The sequence below is a fragment of the Sturnus vulgaris genome, chromosome 3, assembly GCF_052056855.1.
Source record: "Sturnus vulgaris isolate bStuVul1 chromosome 3, bStuVul1.hap1, whole genome shotgun sequence".
Taxonomy (NCBI): Eukaryota; Metazoa; Chordata; class Aves; order Passeriformes; family Sturnidae; genus Sturnus; species Sturnus vulgaris.
The window spans coordinates 69,642,239-69,661,768 of NC_142245.1; the positions used below are offsets into that span (position 1 = coordinate 69,642,239).

The 19,530-nt window shown below is 37.2% G+C and overlaps 1 protein-coding gene across 1 annotated transcript in view; it reads left to right on the plus strand.

Annotated features, from left to right (window-relative positions):
* The window catches only part of REV3L (REV3 like, DNA directed polymerase zeta catalytic subunit), a 110,659-nt gene that overhangs the window by 77,542 nt on the left and 13,587 nt on the right, over positions 1-19,530 (plus strand). Inside the window, exons 18-22 of the mRNA XM_014879258.2 lie at positions 1,094-1,205; positions 10,058-10,173; positions 15,201-15,319; positions 15,980-16,098; positions 17,050-17,191. Coding sequence (XP_014734744.2) covers positions 1,094-1,205; positions 10,058-10,173; positions 15,201-15,319; positions 15,980-16,098; positions 17,050-17,191 — 608 coding nt within the window. The remainder of the gene's footprint in view (positions 1-1,093; positions 1,206-10,057; positions 10,174-15,200; positions 15,320-15,979; positions 16,099-17,049; positions 17,192-19,530) is intronic.

Here is a 19,530-nt window from a genome sequence, read left to right on the forward strand (position 1 = left end):
CTAAGTGAGATTTTTCCACAGTATAGCCACTACGGCTCCCTAGGTGTGTGCCACTGATAACTTATCAAGAAAAAGCTTTCTGTAAAAGGTCCAATGATACTTTGAAAAAACAAAGGTTCTGATCTGGTTTTGTTAGTGAAATAAAATGATGTGTTTAAATGTTATTGTGACATTTGTTGCTTTAATTGGTGTGTGCTGTCAATGCTTTCTTGGTTAGAACTTTTTGAGTTCCCTGTGGAGTGACTTGACATTGAGATACATATTTTTTTCCCCTTTTGTGTTATTATTGTTTTGTAAGTCACAGTACTCATTTTAACATTTATTTCTGAAAGCACACTTTTCTTAATTCATAAGATCTTAAGAATGTGTCAAAGTAGAATGCCTTTTAAAAACTCCAGTTTCTAAAACCTACAACATTATTGTAACAGAGATCATACTTTCTGCTGTATAGAGAAAACAGAGTATGTGTCGTGCATTATTCATTTAAAGAGGATATTTTTAATATGGAAGGCAAATGCTGAGTTCCTGCATGCATACAAATTTAGATATTACTCAGACATTATCAATGTGGACATTCTTAATGTGCACTAAGTGGGCAGTTGCTCATTTTCTTCTGTTTCTGTCAGTAACTTAGCAGAGTGCTGAAAAAAAGAACTATACTGTTATAAAGTATTTTCATTCTCTAAGGCATTTTGCAAAGCACTACTCTAAGATAGCAATTAAAACTATACTTTGCATAAAAACAGTGTGTGAGCTGTCATGTAGTCATTTAATATTTCTTATTAAAAGTCATTTTCTAGTAGCTGGACTTTTGTACATGTAAAATAGTGACATTTCTCAAGTCAAGTTTGTTTGTATGTAAGAATCTGTGCAATATTACCACTATAGCAGAATTTTACAAAGTGAAAAGAAAAAATTACTCCATCCGAGAAAAATAAGTCCATGGAATTAATTGTGATAATTATTAAAGATAAAAATAAGTTGTGTTCCGTACTTCTTTTCAGTTGTATTTTTTATTCTAAAGCAGTATTGTTGACTGAAGTAATGAAATTCCTTCTAAATTGTAACAAGTCTTTTTACTTTTATTTTCTAGGGAGCAGAGACCAAGCCCCCTTGCTTACAAGATCTGGAGTTACAGGACTAGAAGTCAGTTACGCTACTGATGAAAGAACTCTTTTCCAGGAAGTAGTGAATATTGTAAAAAGGTAGCATATCTGTACGTTCTGCTTTTATTTTTCAGGCTTGGAACAGCAGATTTAGTTCCTTCAACCCTTGCCAGTCTTTCAAATACTGATTTTTTTTGTTGTTGTTTCCCTCAAAGGCTTATTTCTAGAGTGGACAAGCGTGGTGGTCTTTCAAATAAAAATGCTTTTTGCTTTTCCTTTTCTCTGACAGCAAGAACATTCAGATCCTCTTAAGCTGCTGAGTTACAGTCTTGAAACTTATCAGCCATATAAGTAATCTTTTTTAACATACAACTTTCCTGTTAACCCCAGAATTCATTACACATCTTTCTCTGAAACTCTCAGAGTAGCAGATATTAAGAGTGCTGAGAGCTGTATAAAAACCCTCAGACAGGAAGAGTTTTCTAGGAACTCTGAAGCAAGACAGAAAAAAAAACCTGCATGGTACTGAAACTGCTGCAGTTTAAAATAAGGATTCGTTGAAAAATCAGTTTCCTTCATTAGTTTTGTCTTCTCTGAATGGAAATCCCCTGCTCCAGACTTGGAAAACTGCTGGTTTTCCCCATCTCCACCAAGGCTGAGAAGCCTGTTCAGGAGCCCTCTCGCCTGGTGCGTAGGTGGAACCACAGACGTCTCTCCAGACCCTACTGACAGGTGTAAAGCTGTAAAATTTCAAGGAAAATAAACAGACTTAAATTCTGAGTCACCCTGCTGGAATAGAGGCACAAGAAAAAAAAAACAACAAAAAACTAGGCAGAGTACATTTGCAATTCTTTCTCTCTCCAACCAGAAAACCTCTGATGAGAAAAACTTTGACCAACCCCATGAAGCCAGAGTACAAAAAGAGTTGCTGAATGCAACCAGCACAGGGTGGGTCCTGACAGAGCAGCAGATCCCTGTTCAGAGAAGACAAAATTCAGGTAAGGAATATAATATTATTTTTCTCTTTCTTGGAAATCTAGTGCTCCATCAAACTTAGGAAAACTACTCAGAATGAGCAACTGCCAATAAATGAAGAATTCTCCACCAGTTATGTGGAAGTTTAAAAAGTGACAGGACAGAAAGAATACAGTAGAGAAAAGTCAGCAGTTAAAATACGTTTATCACTGAAGAACAGAAGTCTTCTGTACCTGTACATACTGAACGCATTACAGAACAAAAAAAATCATGCAATTTTGGTGTACTTTAAGATGTATCATCATGAGAAATCTCTGCTTATGAGATCTTCTCTAGTGTGTGCTAGCATATCTTTGTGCTGCAGCAACTTCATCCACCAAGATTGAGTTAGTTGACTTGTATTCCTGGAAAATAAAAGATATGCTCTATTAATGGAGAGACAGACTACTGTCATCATCTTAGTCTACTTCCAACTACTCCCAACTCTAGAATAACACCTCAGCTATCAGACTTCTGATGGACTCTAAAAAGATGGTTTTTGAAACTTGGACCACATCTACAATTTGCTGCTCTTTCCCGCCCTTTATTTTCTGTAGCCAGGGCAAAAAAAAAGGAGAAATTTTGTTGGAGTAAATGTTTTGTATATCTCAAGCACAAATCAAGTGCCTAGGCCCAGAGTAGCTTTAACCAAAGGAGGAAGTATGGTAAAACTATGTAATTAAGAAGTAGTGGACTGCAAAAACTTCCTCAATGAGAAATGAACAAGCAGCAGCTTTAATGAAAATTAGTAATTATTTTTTAAACAATCTTCTGTTGATCCTTTTAGTATTACTTTTTTCCTACCACAAGCTAAGTACTTCGGCTGTTCTGGTAGATGCGCTTCATAGTAGGTCTGATAGATTAGAGAAAGAAAACTATCAGGCCATATTTAAGAAACATTGCCACTTGAAGTTCATGGAGCAACACTCAAAATCACCTTAATTTTCAAGCTGAGAATTGTATCAGTGTCTTATATTCTGATACATGCTTTAGGCTGGACAATAATAGGCTCTTGTGACTGAACAGCATGCCCAGCATGACTGCAGCCTGTTTTTGGTTCATGTTCTTGGCTTCTTGGGTTGTTGGAGGGAAGGATGGAAGACTGAAATTACAGATTCCTGGCATAATGAATGATAGGCTGTCTATTCATTCTTGATTGTCAATATCAGGAACATACTTTATCAACTTGTTGGAGCACTGAACAGAGAGGATCTCAGCTGCAGGAGGACTTATCTTACACAGTCCAGTTTAAGAATTCTTGTTCCTAGTCATTCTCTTAGTAGTTGGCCTAATTGTTCCTCTTATTCCATATATGTGAAATTGTGGAACTTTTACTTACTTGTTTGAAGTTCCAGTCTTCTACTTTATCTAGGCCTTTTGTTTTCTATCCATCCTGGCTATTGAAAATAAGTAGTAGTTGATTCTGTAACTTCTTGTCAATACATGTGAACTCTGAAAGAGCCCAGTAGAGAATTCTTGGTCACTGTTTCCAGCATACAGATGAAGGAAAGGTTATTCTTGGAAAATTTGTAACTTCTGCAATACTTATAGCTCATCAGTGTCTTTGACTAGGGTTTTGTCATTGAAGTGTTTCCCAAACGTTTTTTAGCAGAGCTAAAGTTCTTCTGTGTTCACTGAAGATGAGTATTGCTCGAGAAAGTTCTCTGAAATTGATGAACTGAACTTGGATTCAGTTAATACCTTCACTGTGACTTCAATGTGAGGTTGTTTTGGCTGTACTAGATCTGAATGACCACAGTACTGTTAATACCTTGGCATCTGTGAAGTAAATACCAGGTTAAATGTTCTTCTATGCATTAGTAGTAGTTGTCTCTGATTAACTCAGAGCCCTTGGCAAACAAAAGTAAGTCATTTTTTGTTCTAGTAGACCAGAAGACCTGGTTGTTCCTCTGGAATTGTGATCTGTGATTTTATCTGTACTGAAAATTCACAGATTTGTCCAAATACTGAGGAGAATAAACACCTTTGTTTCTAGGAGATTTATTACTGAGAGTGAGTAACCTGTGAAATGGAAGTACTTACAAGTGTGAGTACCAAAGTCTATGCAGAAACAACTTTTAATTTTAAAAGGCATTGGAATACTGAGGTTGAGGGTTGAGAGTCAGGAAACAGACAGAAAGGAAGAGCCACAAAAATTAGTTTGGAGGAGGGAGAGAAGAACAGCACAGATCTGTGAAAAAGAAAAGCATCATTAGATTGAGTTTTGGTACCTTGACAACTGTCTTAGACTTTGAGAGGGAGCTGCACCTGCATAGGTCCAAATTTCCATTCTTTGGTAAGCTGTCCTCTGGCTGTAAACCAAAAAAAAAAAAGGGCTTCGCTCAAAACTGGCATAAAGCAGCTGAGAGACAACATCCTTCTAATACTGTGCAGCCACTGGGGATGTCCTAGAAGCAGAGAGATCCAAGTTGTAGGCTCTCTGAAACTATCAGAGGGGATTATTTTTTCTTTAAATGGAGCCTGGACATATATTGCTGTCCTAAATCATTCTGTTGTACTGCTCAAAGTACTTTCTTATGTAGATCCTCTGTTGAACATAAGGTGTCAGCTGCACTGACGTGGGAGAAAAAAATGGAAGAATCTTTCTGCTTGAGGAAGTAAGAGAACTATCTCTCTGAACTAAAAGGCAGGAAAAAGAGTAAACACATTTATGTATTTCCCTAACACAGGAAAGCTGACTGAGGAGGAGAAGGTGGAAGGAAATGCTACAAGAATGTTTGCATGGGGATTTAGAACATAGGAAAACTAGAGATGTGCAAGCCTGATGGAGCAGTGGATTCCCTTGAAAGAGAAATTCAATGTCTGGGCCTCTCCTTCACTTTTAAAGCAAATTATTCTGTTTCTCTTTAAGTGCAGATGCTAGCAGGTAGCAGAAAAGGGCCAGTCCTGCAGGTGTGAGAAGAGCAAAATTTGGGGAATTATGTGGGAATGCGCAGTCCCCATCTCTCAGACACACAGAGGATGTGAAAGCAGGGTGGGCTTGAAAAAAAGAGTAGTAGATTCATTGCTACTTGAAATTTACCAGACACCCACAGCTCCTTGTCTCCATTGAAGTAATTTCCATAAAATTACACCAACAGAGTATAAGATTTTACATAAACATTTTGGGGATAACATTTGTGTATTAATTAACTGTTAATGCTTAATACTTAAATATTTTTATAATGTTTTTCTTGTAAGGTATAATGCTAATGAATTTTTTTGTTTGGATACAGTGCATTATATTTCTTCTTCTGCAAATGCTCTAGCAACATTTTCTTCTTAAAATAGAGATGTGCTAATCTAAACTTCTTTTTCAGGCCAGTATTATCTTCATCAGTGACATTTTCCCGTAGAAATCTATATTTAGTGCCCTGTATCAACTTCATGGATTTTTGTTGTCTAAGGAAAACTGGAAAAATGTTTTCAGAGATTTCAGTTACATGTTTGAGTCACCAAGCATTCTGTTGCTATGCACAGTTATTGCTTTTGTCTGTATCATAGGTCTGGCATGGTCTCCCTCCCCTTTTCTCTTAATCATAGCTGGAAGAAGAATAGCAGTCAGGAAAAGCAGACACATAATAGAAGGGAAGGTATAACTGGGAGTTTTAGTGTTCATTCACTAAATCGTCAAATGAGAAAGAGGAAGAGATGTCATAGCAGCGTCTACGACTTAGCTGGAAAGGAAAATAATCGCATTTCTTCTCTCTGCAGCATGTATGAGTTGAATGCTAATGCTGTTGTGTTTCAATCCTGCCAGCATAAATGCTGCTTTTCATCTTTGCAAAAGTCTGGCAACAGCATGCAAAGCAGTATCAGGGCCCATCCTTTTAACAAAAGAACATACGTTGGCAAGCACACCTCTTACTCCTGTGGTGTTACTCCTAGCCAGCAACTTTCAAGTATCACTGTTACAATTTACTAGTTTCTTGCAGGTGTAACAGCTGGTATCATTACAGTTTCGTCTAATAAAATAGCTTGAACTGATGATGAAGACCCGTTTCATAGTACACTGTTAAAATTGTGAGACAGGAGGATGAAACATTAAAAAAAATTGTCCTCTTATCTCACAGCCTGTTGTCTGTGGCACCACATGAAAAAGAAACACGGAAAGTGTGAGAGTCACACTTCAGCTAAGCTCACATCAGCTAAACTTTGGGTTTGCCTGTTCATTTTCCCATGTGGAATAACGTACTCTTTTAGCTCCAGACATCTCTTCTTCTCTAATAGCAAATAGAATACCACGGGAGATCTCGGCAAGCGTCACTCTGGTTCATTGGTATTGCTGGTACACAAGATTAAGGTACAGGAGAGGGCATTTCTGCTGCATAAATTGGGGACATCGTTCATCAGCAAAGCACTATAGAAGCAAGAAACAGTGTCTCTTACTAGGTGCAGGAAATTTGATAGGCCTCTTTTGCATAAGGTAGATCTTATGCATATGTAGAGCAGGAGTTCAGGGTTCTAAGTGTTACTTAGAAGAAAGGAGTTCTTCCATTTAATGTTAGTTTGGTTTTTCCTTCAGAGATACACCTGTGAATGCATACAGATACACACCAAAAATACAATATGTGTAACTTACTGCAGTATCTAAGCAACTCAGTTCCCAGTAGTATCTTTATTGGTTTTCATGCTTTTAGCAGGATACCACTTGGATCCAATTTTTAAATATGAGAATTTACGGTAAAATTTGATCTCACTATTTACTACCTACTCTACCTTGATTTTCCATTTAGATAGCTTTGTATAAATCATCTGACTGAAACTTAAACATCTGTACTTCACTGTCAATGTCTAATTAGCTGTCCTTATCAGCAGGAAATTAAACAGAACAGAATCTTGGTCTGCAAGAGGCAGCTAAAACACAAAAAATGGTTCACCCAAAGAGGCCTTTTTGTTCAGTGACAATAGAGACCAGTTTAGAAAACTTGAGATGCCAAAATTAGCTGAAATTAGACACTCCCGTTAATACATGGGTGGTGTCTTGTTGGGAAGGAAAAGCAAAGTAATGTGCTGTAAAGTGATAGCCTATAACTCAGTAATATGCAATTACAAACGATCCCTAATGGCCTGGACAGGCAAGACTGAGTTAAAAACTAGCACTCTTCTTTTCAAAAAAATCTTTTGATTAATAAGCTTTCCAATCTACATGTGGATTTACATAAAATTGTGTTAAAATATGTGATACTTAAGTTAGATACAATTTACTTATATAAGAATAAGCACGAATCTGAAAACATAAACTAAAGGGCTTTTATGTCTTGTCCTATAAAAATACCTTTACATCTGAAGGATACTAGGGAAACAGTTATTGAGATTATATGCAGATGGATTACAGAGGTAGTTTAGTTCATTAGGTTAAAAGGTAATTAAAAGATTAGCTCCAGAACTGGTGAAATGTATTCAGTTGCAGTAGTAATATAATAGCCCACTGAATTTTTTTAAGTAGGAAGTGAGAAAGGTAATGCCCTGCTTGGGCAAGTTAAAATCCAAAGCAACTGTCCTTCATCAGCTGGTGAAGGACAAACTTCATCAACTTGCTGCTTCCAAACAGTTCTTGTTTCTGTTCAGAACAGGCTTATAAGAGAAAGCAAATTTCTGCGTAATGAATATTGTTTTATGTACCACTTAAGCAGTTCTTCACGAGTTTCTGATTCACATTTGCATCTATCATGGAACCCATCTGCAAAATGCCTTGTCCTGTGTAAAATCTGCAAGTATTTTCCATTTTGAGTTACGTGATACCAGTTTTCAAGTACAATAATGAATGACTACTTCCCTCATTTTAATTAATCAGTACTGTTTTGCAGTATGCAAGAACCAGGATAGTTTAGTTTCAAGAATTAATTTGAAAGTATTTTAATTTTTATAGTGTTTACTCTATGCCTGTATAAAAGATGGCATAATTTCTTTTTATTTCAAAGGTGAAATGGAGCTATTAATAATTTTGGAGCATCATTTCACAATCATTGTATGTTGTGCAGAGCAGCAAGCAGTCATAACTCTTTTTGACACTGATTCTGTTGCTGGAAGGAACTGCAGGCTAGCTTAAGTCATTTGTCCATAAATTGTTCCAAGCAGCTTTGAGGTTGTACCATTGGTAGAATAGGTTTCCATATTGAGTAAATTTACTGCTTCCACTCCTGATGATCATTTCCACCTCTAAAACCTAATAATTATTCTTTTGACATGAACACCAGATGGCAAAATACCCCCCAAATTCAAAGTGCTAGCTCTTTTACTTTCTGTAGAATGCTAGAAATCAAAAACTTACTTTAGAATCCCCTATCACATTGTATCAAAACCATTCCCTCACAAGTAGAAGTAGGTGATAAAGGGGATTTTTGCAACTTCTAGCAGGTGCAAAAGCCCAAATTGTAATAAAGAGAGAACCATGCTGTGTAACAGTGTTCAACTATTTTTCATAGAAAGTTAGTGTCCATGGCAGAAGTGTGGAGAAACTCTTTTGGAGGTATTCTCAGAGTAATTAGTATCTTCAAAGTGAGTTGTCATTGCCTTTGGCTAGGACACGTAAGCAAGGAAGACACCTTCCTAATAAAGTCTAAGGCTTGGTTTGTAATGTCTGTGGTACAACTAACAATATTAGGGAAAGGGTGTTCTGTATTCAACAGTCAGGAAATGTTTGTAATTTTTTTTATGTGTTTATGGATGCAAGAAGTACAGAGTTCCTGTTCGTAATTCAAGGTCCCTGCCTACTCCCTCCATAAACTCAAGTGTACAAGCCTGCGTCCTGTTGTAGGGTTGGGCGTACACTATGGTTTAGGATCCTCACTCTGTCATCCATCCTCTACCTCCTGACAGCTGCCATGATGTCATTCAGTTGTATTGAATGCTGCCTGCTGGAACTCAAAACCCTTTTAACTGCATTGAAAAAGTCACAGAATCATCGAGGTTGGGAAAGATGCTAAAGATCACTTAGTTTAACCAAGAAGCAGCTATTCATCCTGAAGCTTTCTTCTTTTTTTTTTTTTTTTTGTTTCGTCCCTTTCTGCCCAGACCAACAAAATCATTCTTAGGCTATTGAGCAAGTCACCAGATCATGACTTCTGGTTTTAATAGTGCCTGCTCAAAAGTTAGGTGATTGTGGCTCCTCTGAGCTAACTCCTACCTGTGCTTTGTCTTTAAAACCACATTGTTTGTCCTTCTGTCTAGTGAGCTCTACTCTGAGCCTTATTGGAAGTGATTGTGTCAGAAGCCAGTTCTAACTTTTCTTTTTGTCACGCTTGAGCCAGTCAGATTTTCCAGCTGGAAGGAGATACAGCATAAAATTAGTTTCTTGTGTGTCTTCTAGAAAGAAAGTTATCTTAAATGAAGAGGTATTTAAAGAACTGGTAGATACAGTTGCCTTTCTCTATGTTTCAGTTTATACAGCTCTCACTCAACTACAGATTGTAACTCCCGATAAAGGGTCATCATTTAGGACCCAAAGTTCCCTCTGATTACTCAAAGTTACCCTGCAGTATGCATGACACAATATTATCTGTAAACATTCCAGTTAACCTACTGGCATATTCTGTTCCATAGGCATGGCTATATTTCACTGCACATCTGTCTCATGCCAGTAGCTAAGTTTCAGTTAATACTTGATACATCCTGATGCAAATCAATAAAACCTGATGAGACCTCTGTTTCATTCTTTATTTGTAAAGACCGAAATAACAGAAGTATGTAAAAGAAAATTCCAGTGAAAATATTCTTTGTAAATATTTTTGCCATTAAATATTAGTAAAAATCCTAAGAGATTGCCTGTTTTAAATATTGTCTCCTAGTCCAGATGCTGCTTTCATAGAAACCGATTGTGACTGCGTCTTTTTTAAACTCAGGATAATTTGAATGTAATCCTGTTTATACTTTGTTCATGGAAAATATTTTTGTGAATTATATGAAGCTTATTTTTTCTTTTCCCGCTACTCTAGATACGACCCAGACATTTTGCTAGGCTATGAAGTCCAGATGCATTCCTGGGGTTATCTCTTACAGAGGGCTGCAGCACTGAATGTTGATCTATGCCAGATGATTTCTCGTGTGCCAGGTAAGTTACTTGTTTAGGGCTTCAGTTCAGTTCCAGTAGAAGCAAGTTAAAATCTGTGAACAAATTTTAAAAATAAATGCAGAGTATTTCTTCAGATAGACTTTTTTTTTGTTCTTGCTCCTGTGTTGTTAATAGTATAATCACACACACACACCCCTCCCAAAAAATTGGAAATACCGATTGGATTCTGGTGTTTTCTGAATTTTCAAATTCCTGGCATGTTCCACTTCTCTGTGTGTTTCATATTCATGAACCTGGACTTACATTCTGTAGTTGTATGTTAAGTTTTCAATTCTTGGAGGTGCTTCTGCCACCAAACCTTCTTTTGCTTTCCTTGGCTTCTGTCATTAAGAGTACCTACCATAATCATCACTTGTGGTTTCTCTGGCTGGAATACAAGAACATAAAACTGCTTCTGAGCAGCAATTGTCCTGGACAGCAGCTTTGTAATAAAATCCTCACTTTCAATTACCATTCTTGTACTTTGGGTAAATTTTATTGGGCTTAAGTGCCTGATGGGCCCCTCCAGCATTTGGAAAAAAGTCTGTTTAGACTGGCAAGAAAACTTGGATGAGAATGGGAAGCCTAGTGTCTGTACTTAGCCAATAAATAGAAGCCATCATTCTGAAGAATGGAGTTAGTGAACAGCTAATTAAATGTCCTGTTGCACCTGAAAGGAGTCAGGATGACTTTGTTAAATGAAAAACTGTCACTAAATTTTGTTGTAGTTCTTTGCAGTCATCAAGGTGAGTGGATGAGGGAGATTTTAAAAATCAAAACAGTTGAAAAAGCTGGTTTTGCCAGGGCTCTTGCCAAAGATCTGTACAGAAATTAAATTGCTGTGAAATAAAAAGTCTGTTACTGTGATTGTTCTATTAAAAACTTGAGCCTGTTGCTTTGTAATGGTTGCAAAAGTGAAAGTTAAGAATTATGGAGCAAGAAAGATATAAAACAATGAATGTGAATGTAAATGTAAAAATCTGTAGTGTGTTTGTACCTCAAATACTGAGGTTTTAGCCTCCTCATAACCTTCCCCATCCCCCCATCAAAGTGGATATAGGGGAACTGGTAAAAATCAGAGAAGGATCATCTCAATGTGTCTAGTAATTTAGTAATTTGGGATTCCAGAAGAGACAAAATGGTGTAGGAAAGGTAAAAACGTATGAAATATTGAGGGATGTAATGGGAAATAGAGATTGGGTTTTCATGGTATTTTCGAATGCAAGAACCAGAAATCAAGCAAAGTTAGCAAGTGGCAGATACAGAATAGAAGTTGATTTTTAATCGCAGCATTGCTGAACTCTTGAATTCCTTGTCACAAAATAGTACAAATGCTTAAAATGTACATTGCTTTAAAAGGAGATAAATTCTTGCAAGAAAAATCCATTGGGATGTATGAGATACGTGAAAATAAGGTCTGGCCCAGGAAGCTGCAAATGGTTAGAAGCTGGAAGAGTTGTAGGGAGGGTATCAGTAACTGGTTCCCCCATCTTGAAGCATCTGCCTTTGAGTATGTGACAGAGCATGATACTGGGCTACTTGAATCTTTGAGCATACCCAGCACAGGAATCATCTATATAGTTGTCCTGTGTGCCTGGCCAGGAGAATATGATGTTTTAGAAGCACTACATTCACACACTCCTTCCTTGAGGTTTAAATATTTGTATACTCTTGATGTGTTCTATACTTGTGACATGTTTGGAAAAGAACTAGTCCTCCCAGAGACAAGAAAACACAAGAAAAAAAATTTTATCTTCAGCTGAAAATAGTTGGCGATTGAACCTTGGCAAATTTTAAAATGCTTTATTTATGAAAACAGGATCACATGATAGTTTAAATATGAATAGGCCATCAATGCTCATAAGTTTCATTCATCAGCACAAAGCTCTCAAATTTATTCTTCAGGAATAATAATGGATTGCATGAACCTTGTTATTCCATTTCCCTGATGGGTCAAATTGAGATGCTACACTAGTTACAGATTAATGCCTCTGGATGCAGTCTTCAGAGGAAGAAGGATGTTAAGAAAAATTTTTGACCCATTACATCTGAAGATTTGTATTGTCTGTGGTAAGAGGAACAGTAAGTGTTGTAGTCAAAGGTTTCTTAAAACCTCCAAAGATCACAAAGATTTACTGCTCTACTGTAGAAATGTGGCTGACCAATCTCTTCAGTTTGGGACATGTGCCTCTGCTATTCTCAAAGGCTGAGTCACAGGTCAGTTGCAGTCATGTTTTGCAGGACAGCTCTGTCTGCAGACCCAAACTAATTAGAGCAGCAAAGCTGTTAATAGTATCCGTCTTCCTGACATAAGCTCTTCTTCAAGATGCTGATTTTGGGATACACATGAGTGCGTCCTCAAAGGAGAAAGGGAACTGTATGGTTCCTAGTGGTAGTGTCTCCATGTATTTCACAGTCAGGTTTCCTTCCCTACAACAATGAAATCCCACACAACATGGGTTGTTCAGTTTTAGTGAAGGAAATCAGGATTGTAGCCCTTAACATTTTTGGACATGAAGTTCAAGTGGGCATGCAGAGCAAAGGCACAATCTGCACAGACTGGTGTTTGTAGTGCTAATGTTCCTGTGCCAGCTGGTACATGCGCACTCAGAAGTGGAATACATAACACTTAAAAATGTTTCTAAGAACCAGTGTTATTTTAAGGTAAGTGATTTTTTTTTTTACAGAATTACAGCAGAAAGATGAGAAAATGTTTACACTGATGAGCTCTTCCCAGAAATGTCATGCCATAAATGTGGGCTTGCACGCATGACCACATACATGCAAGTTGTATTCTCTGTTGCTCTGTGGGCTCCTTGTCCATGGTTTTGACCCCATTTGTCTTCCTCTTGCTTTTCCAACCCCTATGCTTCATATTTCCCTCACTTCTTCACATGCTGTATTTTCAGAAGAGGAGGTGCTCCTTCAAGAAGTATGCTTCTCTTTCCTCCTATTGAAATAAAGATGGAAGGGACTTTTCCTTTTCTTTCCTGTGATTTCAGCTTAGCAAAAAGAAAGCTGGACTTCTCTCTGGTGTTACCTTATTGGCTGAGTCTGGTGCTGCCCCTGGTGTTTACATTCATAAGTCATAGGGCACATCATAAGATAGGTGCATGCCATGACTGTGTATGGTGGCATTTTTTGTGTGTGCACCATGGCCTCCTGTTTCCTCCTTTGCATCACAGCTCAAAGTTAGGGAGTGGGTAAGAGGATGAGACGAGACTTCTTTTTGTTTCATCTCATGCACTTGAAAGTTAGGAGGAATGTCCTCTTCTGCTTCTTACCAGCATAGTTCCCTAAGAGGCTTACATGGTTCTGGTGATGTATTTCCCACATCAGTTGTAAAGTAGTGCAGGCTTTTGTAATATAGTGGTGTTCATCACAGGCAGAGGTCATCAGGCGATGGATCTCTCTGTGATCACGGTATACTTTACTGCCTGTTTTTTTACCAGCAGGACATGACGTTTACTGAATATAGGAAATCTCCTAAACAAGTCAAAAGAGAACTGGGATGACACTGCAGAAAGTAGAACTAACTGATAGTTTCTGCTTCCAGTTAAAAAAAAATACGGAGGGGGAAGTTCCTCGTTTTCACAGGAGATCCAGCATGTGGAAATTAAGAAAAGTAGAAGAAAAAATGTTGCTACTTAGTGGGGAATTTTTTCCATCCCAACATGGAAAGAGAAATTGCTCATCTTCCTCCTTAAAAATCTGAAACAATGAGGTTAAAAAGATAGCATGCGTTTTGATGAAATGTACAAAAGGTCTACTAAATTTTGTCAAGGATCTGTGATTTACTGATAAGGTCAGTAAATGACAAGTAGGTTTTCTTAACCATATTTCAATTGATCTGGCACACATTTGAAGATCAACATACGAAATTAGTCTGTCTTATGTTGTTTCATAGCAGTTCTGCAGCATTTCAGGCAGTTTCGTCTTCTGTCATCAAGGGTAAATGTGTTTCACGGCTGTCTGAGGATCTAATTGTTCAGTTCTGATCATTATTGCAAAGCAGTGTGTATCCACACTTCGACACTCTCTGTCCAAAATGTTCTGGGTTTTTTTAGCAGGGTAGTTAGTGTACAGGCTGTGCTGTACCTGATAAATAAGTGGAGGCAGAATACAAAGCAGCCAGCAGTTAAAAAATGGGTATGGATTTAGAACTGTGGCAAAATTGCCTTGAAGTGATTTCTCTCCCATTAAACTAATAAGAAATAAGACTGAGGATTAGTGTGTTTTTATAATAGATTTTAGTCAGTGTGGTACATTTTAAAAAACATTTATGTAAACTCTGTAAAGAACACCAAAACTGGAGACTTAAAATGGCCGGAAAAAGGATAGTTTAAAGAAATGTATACCAAAAAGACTGTCTTCTCTTGTGCTGTAGTATTCCAAAGCATGACAAAAATCAAGGATGGCAAAAGAGGATATATTTCTCTGCTTTAGTCACTGCTGTCTCACAGAAAGATTTAGAGCACTGTTTCTGCCTCTGCATCAGTTCCTTCCTGTTTCCTTCTCCCAATGCTATCCAGAACTCATGTCTACCTGCTCCCACTGCAGTGGGTTTGCTTTTACTTTCAGTCTCTTTATGAAAGAGACTGAATTTTCTCTCCCATGACCTGGTTCAGACTGTGGAAGATAATTACAAGTAAAGCCTTGAGTTATAAACTCCTTAGGGCAGAAATCACTTTTTTTTAATCATTTTTTTTAAATGTTGTGCACTACTGCATGTGCAGCTGACTCTTAAGTAACATTCAGCATTGCATAACCAATACATTCACTATGGAGAATATATTGCCTTGGACACTATTTCAGTGAAACCAAAGTAAGAGTTCCCTGCAAAAGGCAAGAGCAGAAAAACCTTTATTTAGAGATTGTGTGGATGACTGCTAAATAAATAATTTTGTGGATTCAGCTGTAATCTCTTAATTCTTTTTTAGAGAGCACAAATTTGGAAGAGGGATGACTTGATCTGGTCTTGACTGTCTTATAACTTGTCTAAATGTAATCTCCTTTAATGTCTTTAGATGAAAATAAAGAGAACAGATTTGCCACTGAGCTGGATGAATATGGAGCAGATACAATGAGTGAAATAAATATTGTTGGGCGAATTGTCTTGAATATCTGGAGAATGATGAGACATGAGGTAAATTTTTTAAAAGGTTAATGTTTTGAATTACTGGGGTTTTTAGTTATTGCAGACTTTGTTGAAAGTTTTATGTAATTTGTGTAATTTATAGATTCTGTTTTTCTTTATACACCTTTTCAAATAGAGTAGTTTGCCAGTTTTTGAGAATGGGTTTTGCATATCTCTAAACTGTAAAGTACTGAAGCCCTTATTTTTCAGTAGTGTTTCTTAATGATATTTCTTTTCACTGATTTGTGGGTTTTGAGAACAACTTACTTGTTTTAAGAATTTGTCTAGTATGGTGCTTTTTACCACATTAAGTACTTGAACATATTTTAAGCTGTCATATTTACTCTTTTTTTTTCCTTTTTATTTGTTCCATTTATAACTTTATATGTAATACTCAAATAGTCCTGTCTTTATAAATCTTATTCTGACCAGGTTCAGACCTGATCTTTATGAACTGCTTAATTCTGCATATTATTTTCTTCTAATTGATAAGGGATGCTTTTTCCTGACTTGTAAACAGTTAAGAATTTCTAAGAATAAATACTAAACCTTTTTAACAAAATGCTAACAAAAAGTTAATAGATTTAGTTCTTGCCGTTTTTGAAAAGTAGACATTTTTCAATTATGAAAGCCATCCTGCATCTTGACATGTCTACTGTGTTTTTCTAGGTGAATCTAACAAATTACACTTTTGAAAATGTGGGCTTTCATGTTCTTCATCATCGTTTTCCTTTATTTACGTTCCGAGTTCTGTCTGATTGGTTTGACAATAAGGCAGATGTCTACAGGTAATGATCTATTAATCCATTTTGTTTGCTGTTTCCAAGGCCAGATTCTTAACTGGATAGGTGTAAGGTAAAGTCACCGTAGGAAGAAACAATCAGTTTAGTTCAGGCACTAGAGCAGTGTATATGCAGCAACATGAGCTTATTTACTTGGATGTTGTATAGTTATACTCTCAATATTACAGCAAAGTATTTTCAGTTACATGCTCAACATGCCTGAAGAGGTGTAGTATTTTGAAGTTCTGTAATGTCTTTATTTTATACTATTCATCAGATAAGCTTTTAATGAACTGCCAGGCTTCTGTTTCACTTCAAGTGCATGTCATGCAAGTTAGACTTAAAAGTACTGCAAAACAGCACACAAGATGTTAAGACAATAGCTATAGCTGCTTAAAAATACCTTCATATAACATTTATCACATTCAGCTTCACTCTTCTCGAAGTAATTTGGTATTGTGTGATATGCACAATTCATGAAACTGAATACTGATCTGCACGTTGTTCATGACATACATATAATTTCTGTAAAAGTTGAATATTGTAACTAAGTGGAAACGTCGTTTATACTGAAATTATGACTTTATGTTCATCTGTGATAGGTGTTCTTAATGCAGAAGGATGTTTTCACAAAGGTCCACTCAGTTCAAAAACTTGGAAAGAGATGAGGAAGTAGTTGTGTGTGTTTGGGTAATCCTTTGGGGCAGTGAGCAGAACAGGATATAGTATGTCATTGTGAGATGCCTTAACAGTAGCTTGCTGTAACACAGTCTGTGTATATCTTTAGAATACATAAATTTATATATATATGCCACACTTTTGAAAGTGCTGTATGAAAATGTTCTAGAGGAAAATTTTATTTGCTGGTTTGTTGCAAGTTACCATAAAAATACATTTGTCTTAGTAGAAAGAGCAGCACTCTTCTGATTGTTTATAATGACGTGTTTACTCTCACAGATGGAAAATGGTTGATCATTATGTTAGCCGGGTTCGTGGGAATCTCCTGTTGTTAGAAAAACTGGATTTGATTGACAGAACAAGTGAAATGGCAAGACTTTTTGGCATTCAGTTCCTACATGTATTAACAAGAGGCTCCCAGGTAAGACTTCATTCTCCTTATACTTCACAAAAACAAAACAGATCTTACAAAATGTTCCAGTTCTTTGGTACCTTCTCAGTCCATATATGTGTTTTCATAAGGTCGCAGAAGGCTGTTAACATGAATTAACACGAAATTGAAACATAAAGAATACTGTTCAATCTATTATTGCTGCTTGTGAATTGCCTAGTCTCAGAGTTTAAAAATAGCAGTTAAAAACAGAGTTCCCCAAATGCAGTCACACCAGTGAATCTTTTCTACTGCCTTCAGGAGCACTAACCTTTCCCTTTGAGTTGATATTGTTCACACTTAGATGAGACTGAAGATGAGTGCTTTCTAAAACATGAAGAAATATAATTAATCATGTTTTAGAAAGATGAGATTAGTTTCTTTCAGGACAGACAAAGCAGCATTGAATATGTTCTAAGTGACATTTCTGGTGCAGCAGATCTCTGAGTGAGATGTTACAATAAGAGGAGCTCTAGCTTTATTAAATATGTGCCATGCAAGATGTTTGTGGTTCTATTATTTTGATACCAGCATCAGAGGGAACAGGAAAAACAGAGCAAGATGTGCACTTTGTTTGGGATCCCAGCAGTCTCCAGTAATAAGAGTAATAAAAATAAGTAATAAATGGATAATAAGTAATAAAAGCTTTCCTTGCCCAGATTGTGGGTGACTAGGCTAACTTAACTGCTTTCATGGCTACATGTGAGACCTGAACAGCACCTGAAATGAGTCAGCTACTCTGTGGTGTTACAGCTCTTGTATTATCATAAGCCAGCCAGATATGGAAATGTCCGAAGCTGCAGTTTCCTTAACAAGTCAATCCTATTTAAAAACTTTTACCATCTTTTTTTCTTAGACTGCAGTTGCCTGTGTCATCTCTTGACCCAGAGCAGGTTCTTATTGGTCTTTCTGGTAATGACCCTATATTTGGGGGAAAAGGAGAGCAGGCTGGCAGGCATCGCCAGCAGAACCATGGCAGTGTTCAGTAGCTCCCCAGTCTGGTTTACCATATTATCAGAAAATACCACTGTTGGAACAAGGGAAGAGAAATGCACAGTTAGGGACAGGGAGTGTGGGACTGGCATACTGCCAACATAGATATGCTTAAACTGTCATGATTGCAGCCCACAAAGACTGTTCTGCCTGTCATTTTCTCAGATGTCTGTGAGTGGGAGTGAGCAACAGAAGCATGCTGCATTTTCTATCCTGACTGTTCTTTTCTCTTCCCTTCTGTGCACGTATGTTCTGTTTCCATTGAAACTTTCTAGATCACAAAAATCACTCTGTGACTTTATTGCTCTCTACAACTCCTTGAAAGGAGGCTGTAGTGAGGCGGGGGTCAGTCTCCCAAGTAAGGAGCAATAGGACAAGAGGAAATGGCCTTAATTTGTTTCATGGGTGGTTTAGATTGGATATTAAAAAAAATTCTTCTCCAAGAGGATGGTCACGCATTGGAACAGGCTGTCCAGGGTCACCATTCTTGGAGTTAAGAGATGTGTAGATGTGGTGCTTGGCAGTGCTGGGTTTATAGTTGGATTTGGTGGTCCTAGAGGTCTTTTCCAACCTCAATTCTATGATGCTATGAAAACTAGGGAAAATAATCCCAAAATCTACCTCTTGCTGAATCCAATCCCTGACCACCTTGTCACATATCTAAGTTCATCACTGGACACAAATCAGTGTGCAATTATTGCAAGGCAGCAGTGGCAGTTTATGTTGCTCCCTAACTACACATCAAACCCCAACCTCTTTAAGGTGCAGGGTCTTGTTAAAGCTGTTGGTTTTGTAAGATCATTTATAACTTCAAGGTTAAAGAAATTATATCTAACCCGTTCAGTACAATGATTGAATACATAGTGTGTCAGGCACATGGTCTTTAATAGTGATTTAGTTGCTTACAAATACAGGATTTTACGATTATGTAGAATTGTTCTTTGATATTTTGGGATTTTCAGTCCCTTGCCACCCATGTATGTAGTTTTCAGCTCTTTTGGTTTTTATTGTGAATGGACGCAGTGTGTACCTGCCCATTTGTGCTTATAAAGTTTTTAGTAAAGCATTGAGTAATACACAAATTAATAGGGCTGGGATGTTTTTTCTCTTGTTGCCAGCTACACATATGACATTTTGTGGTGTCTTGAACAGGGTGCTTGTTTTATGCTTCCTGTTCTACTTGTGGTATCAGGGAGAAAGCATGATACCCATTGCATTTACTGCATATTACACTTCATTTTCTCGGTGATCTGCAAGTCTGACAGTACTGCAGTTTGGCAAATGCTCATTCACTGACAGTACATCGCCATCCACATATATTGTTGAAGCCTGTTGGA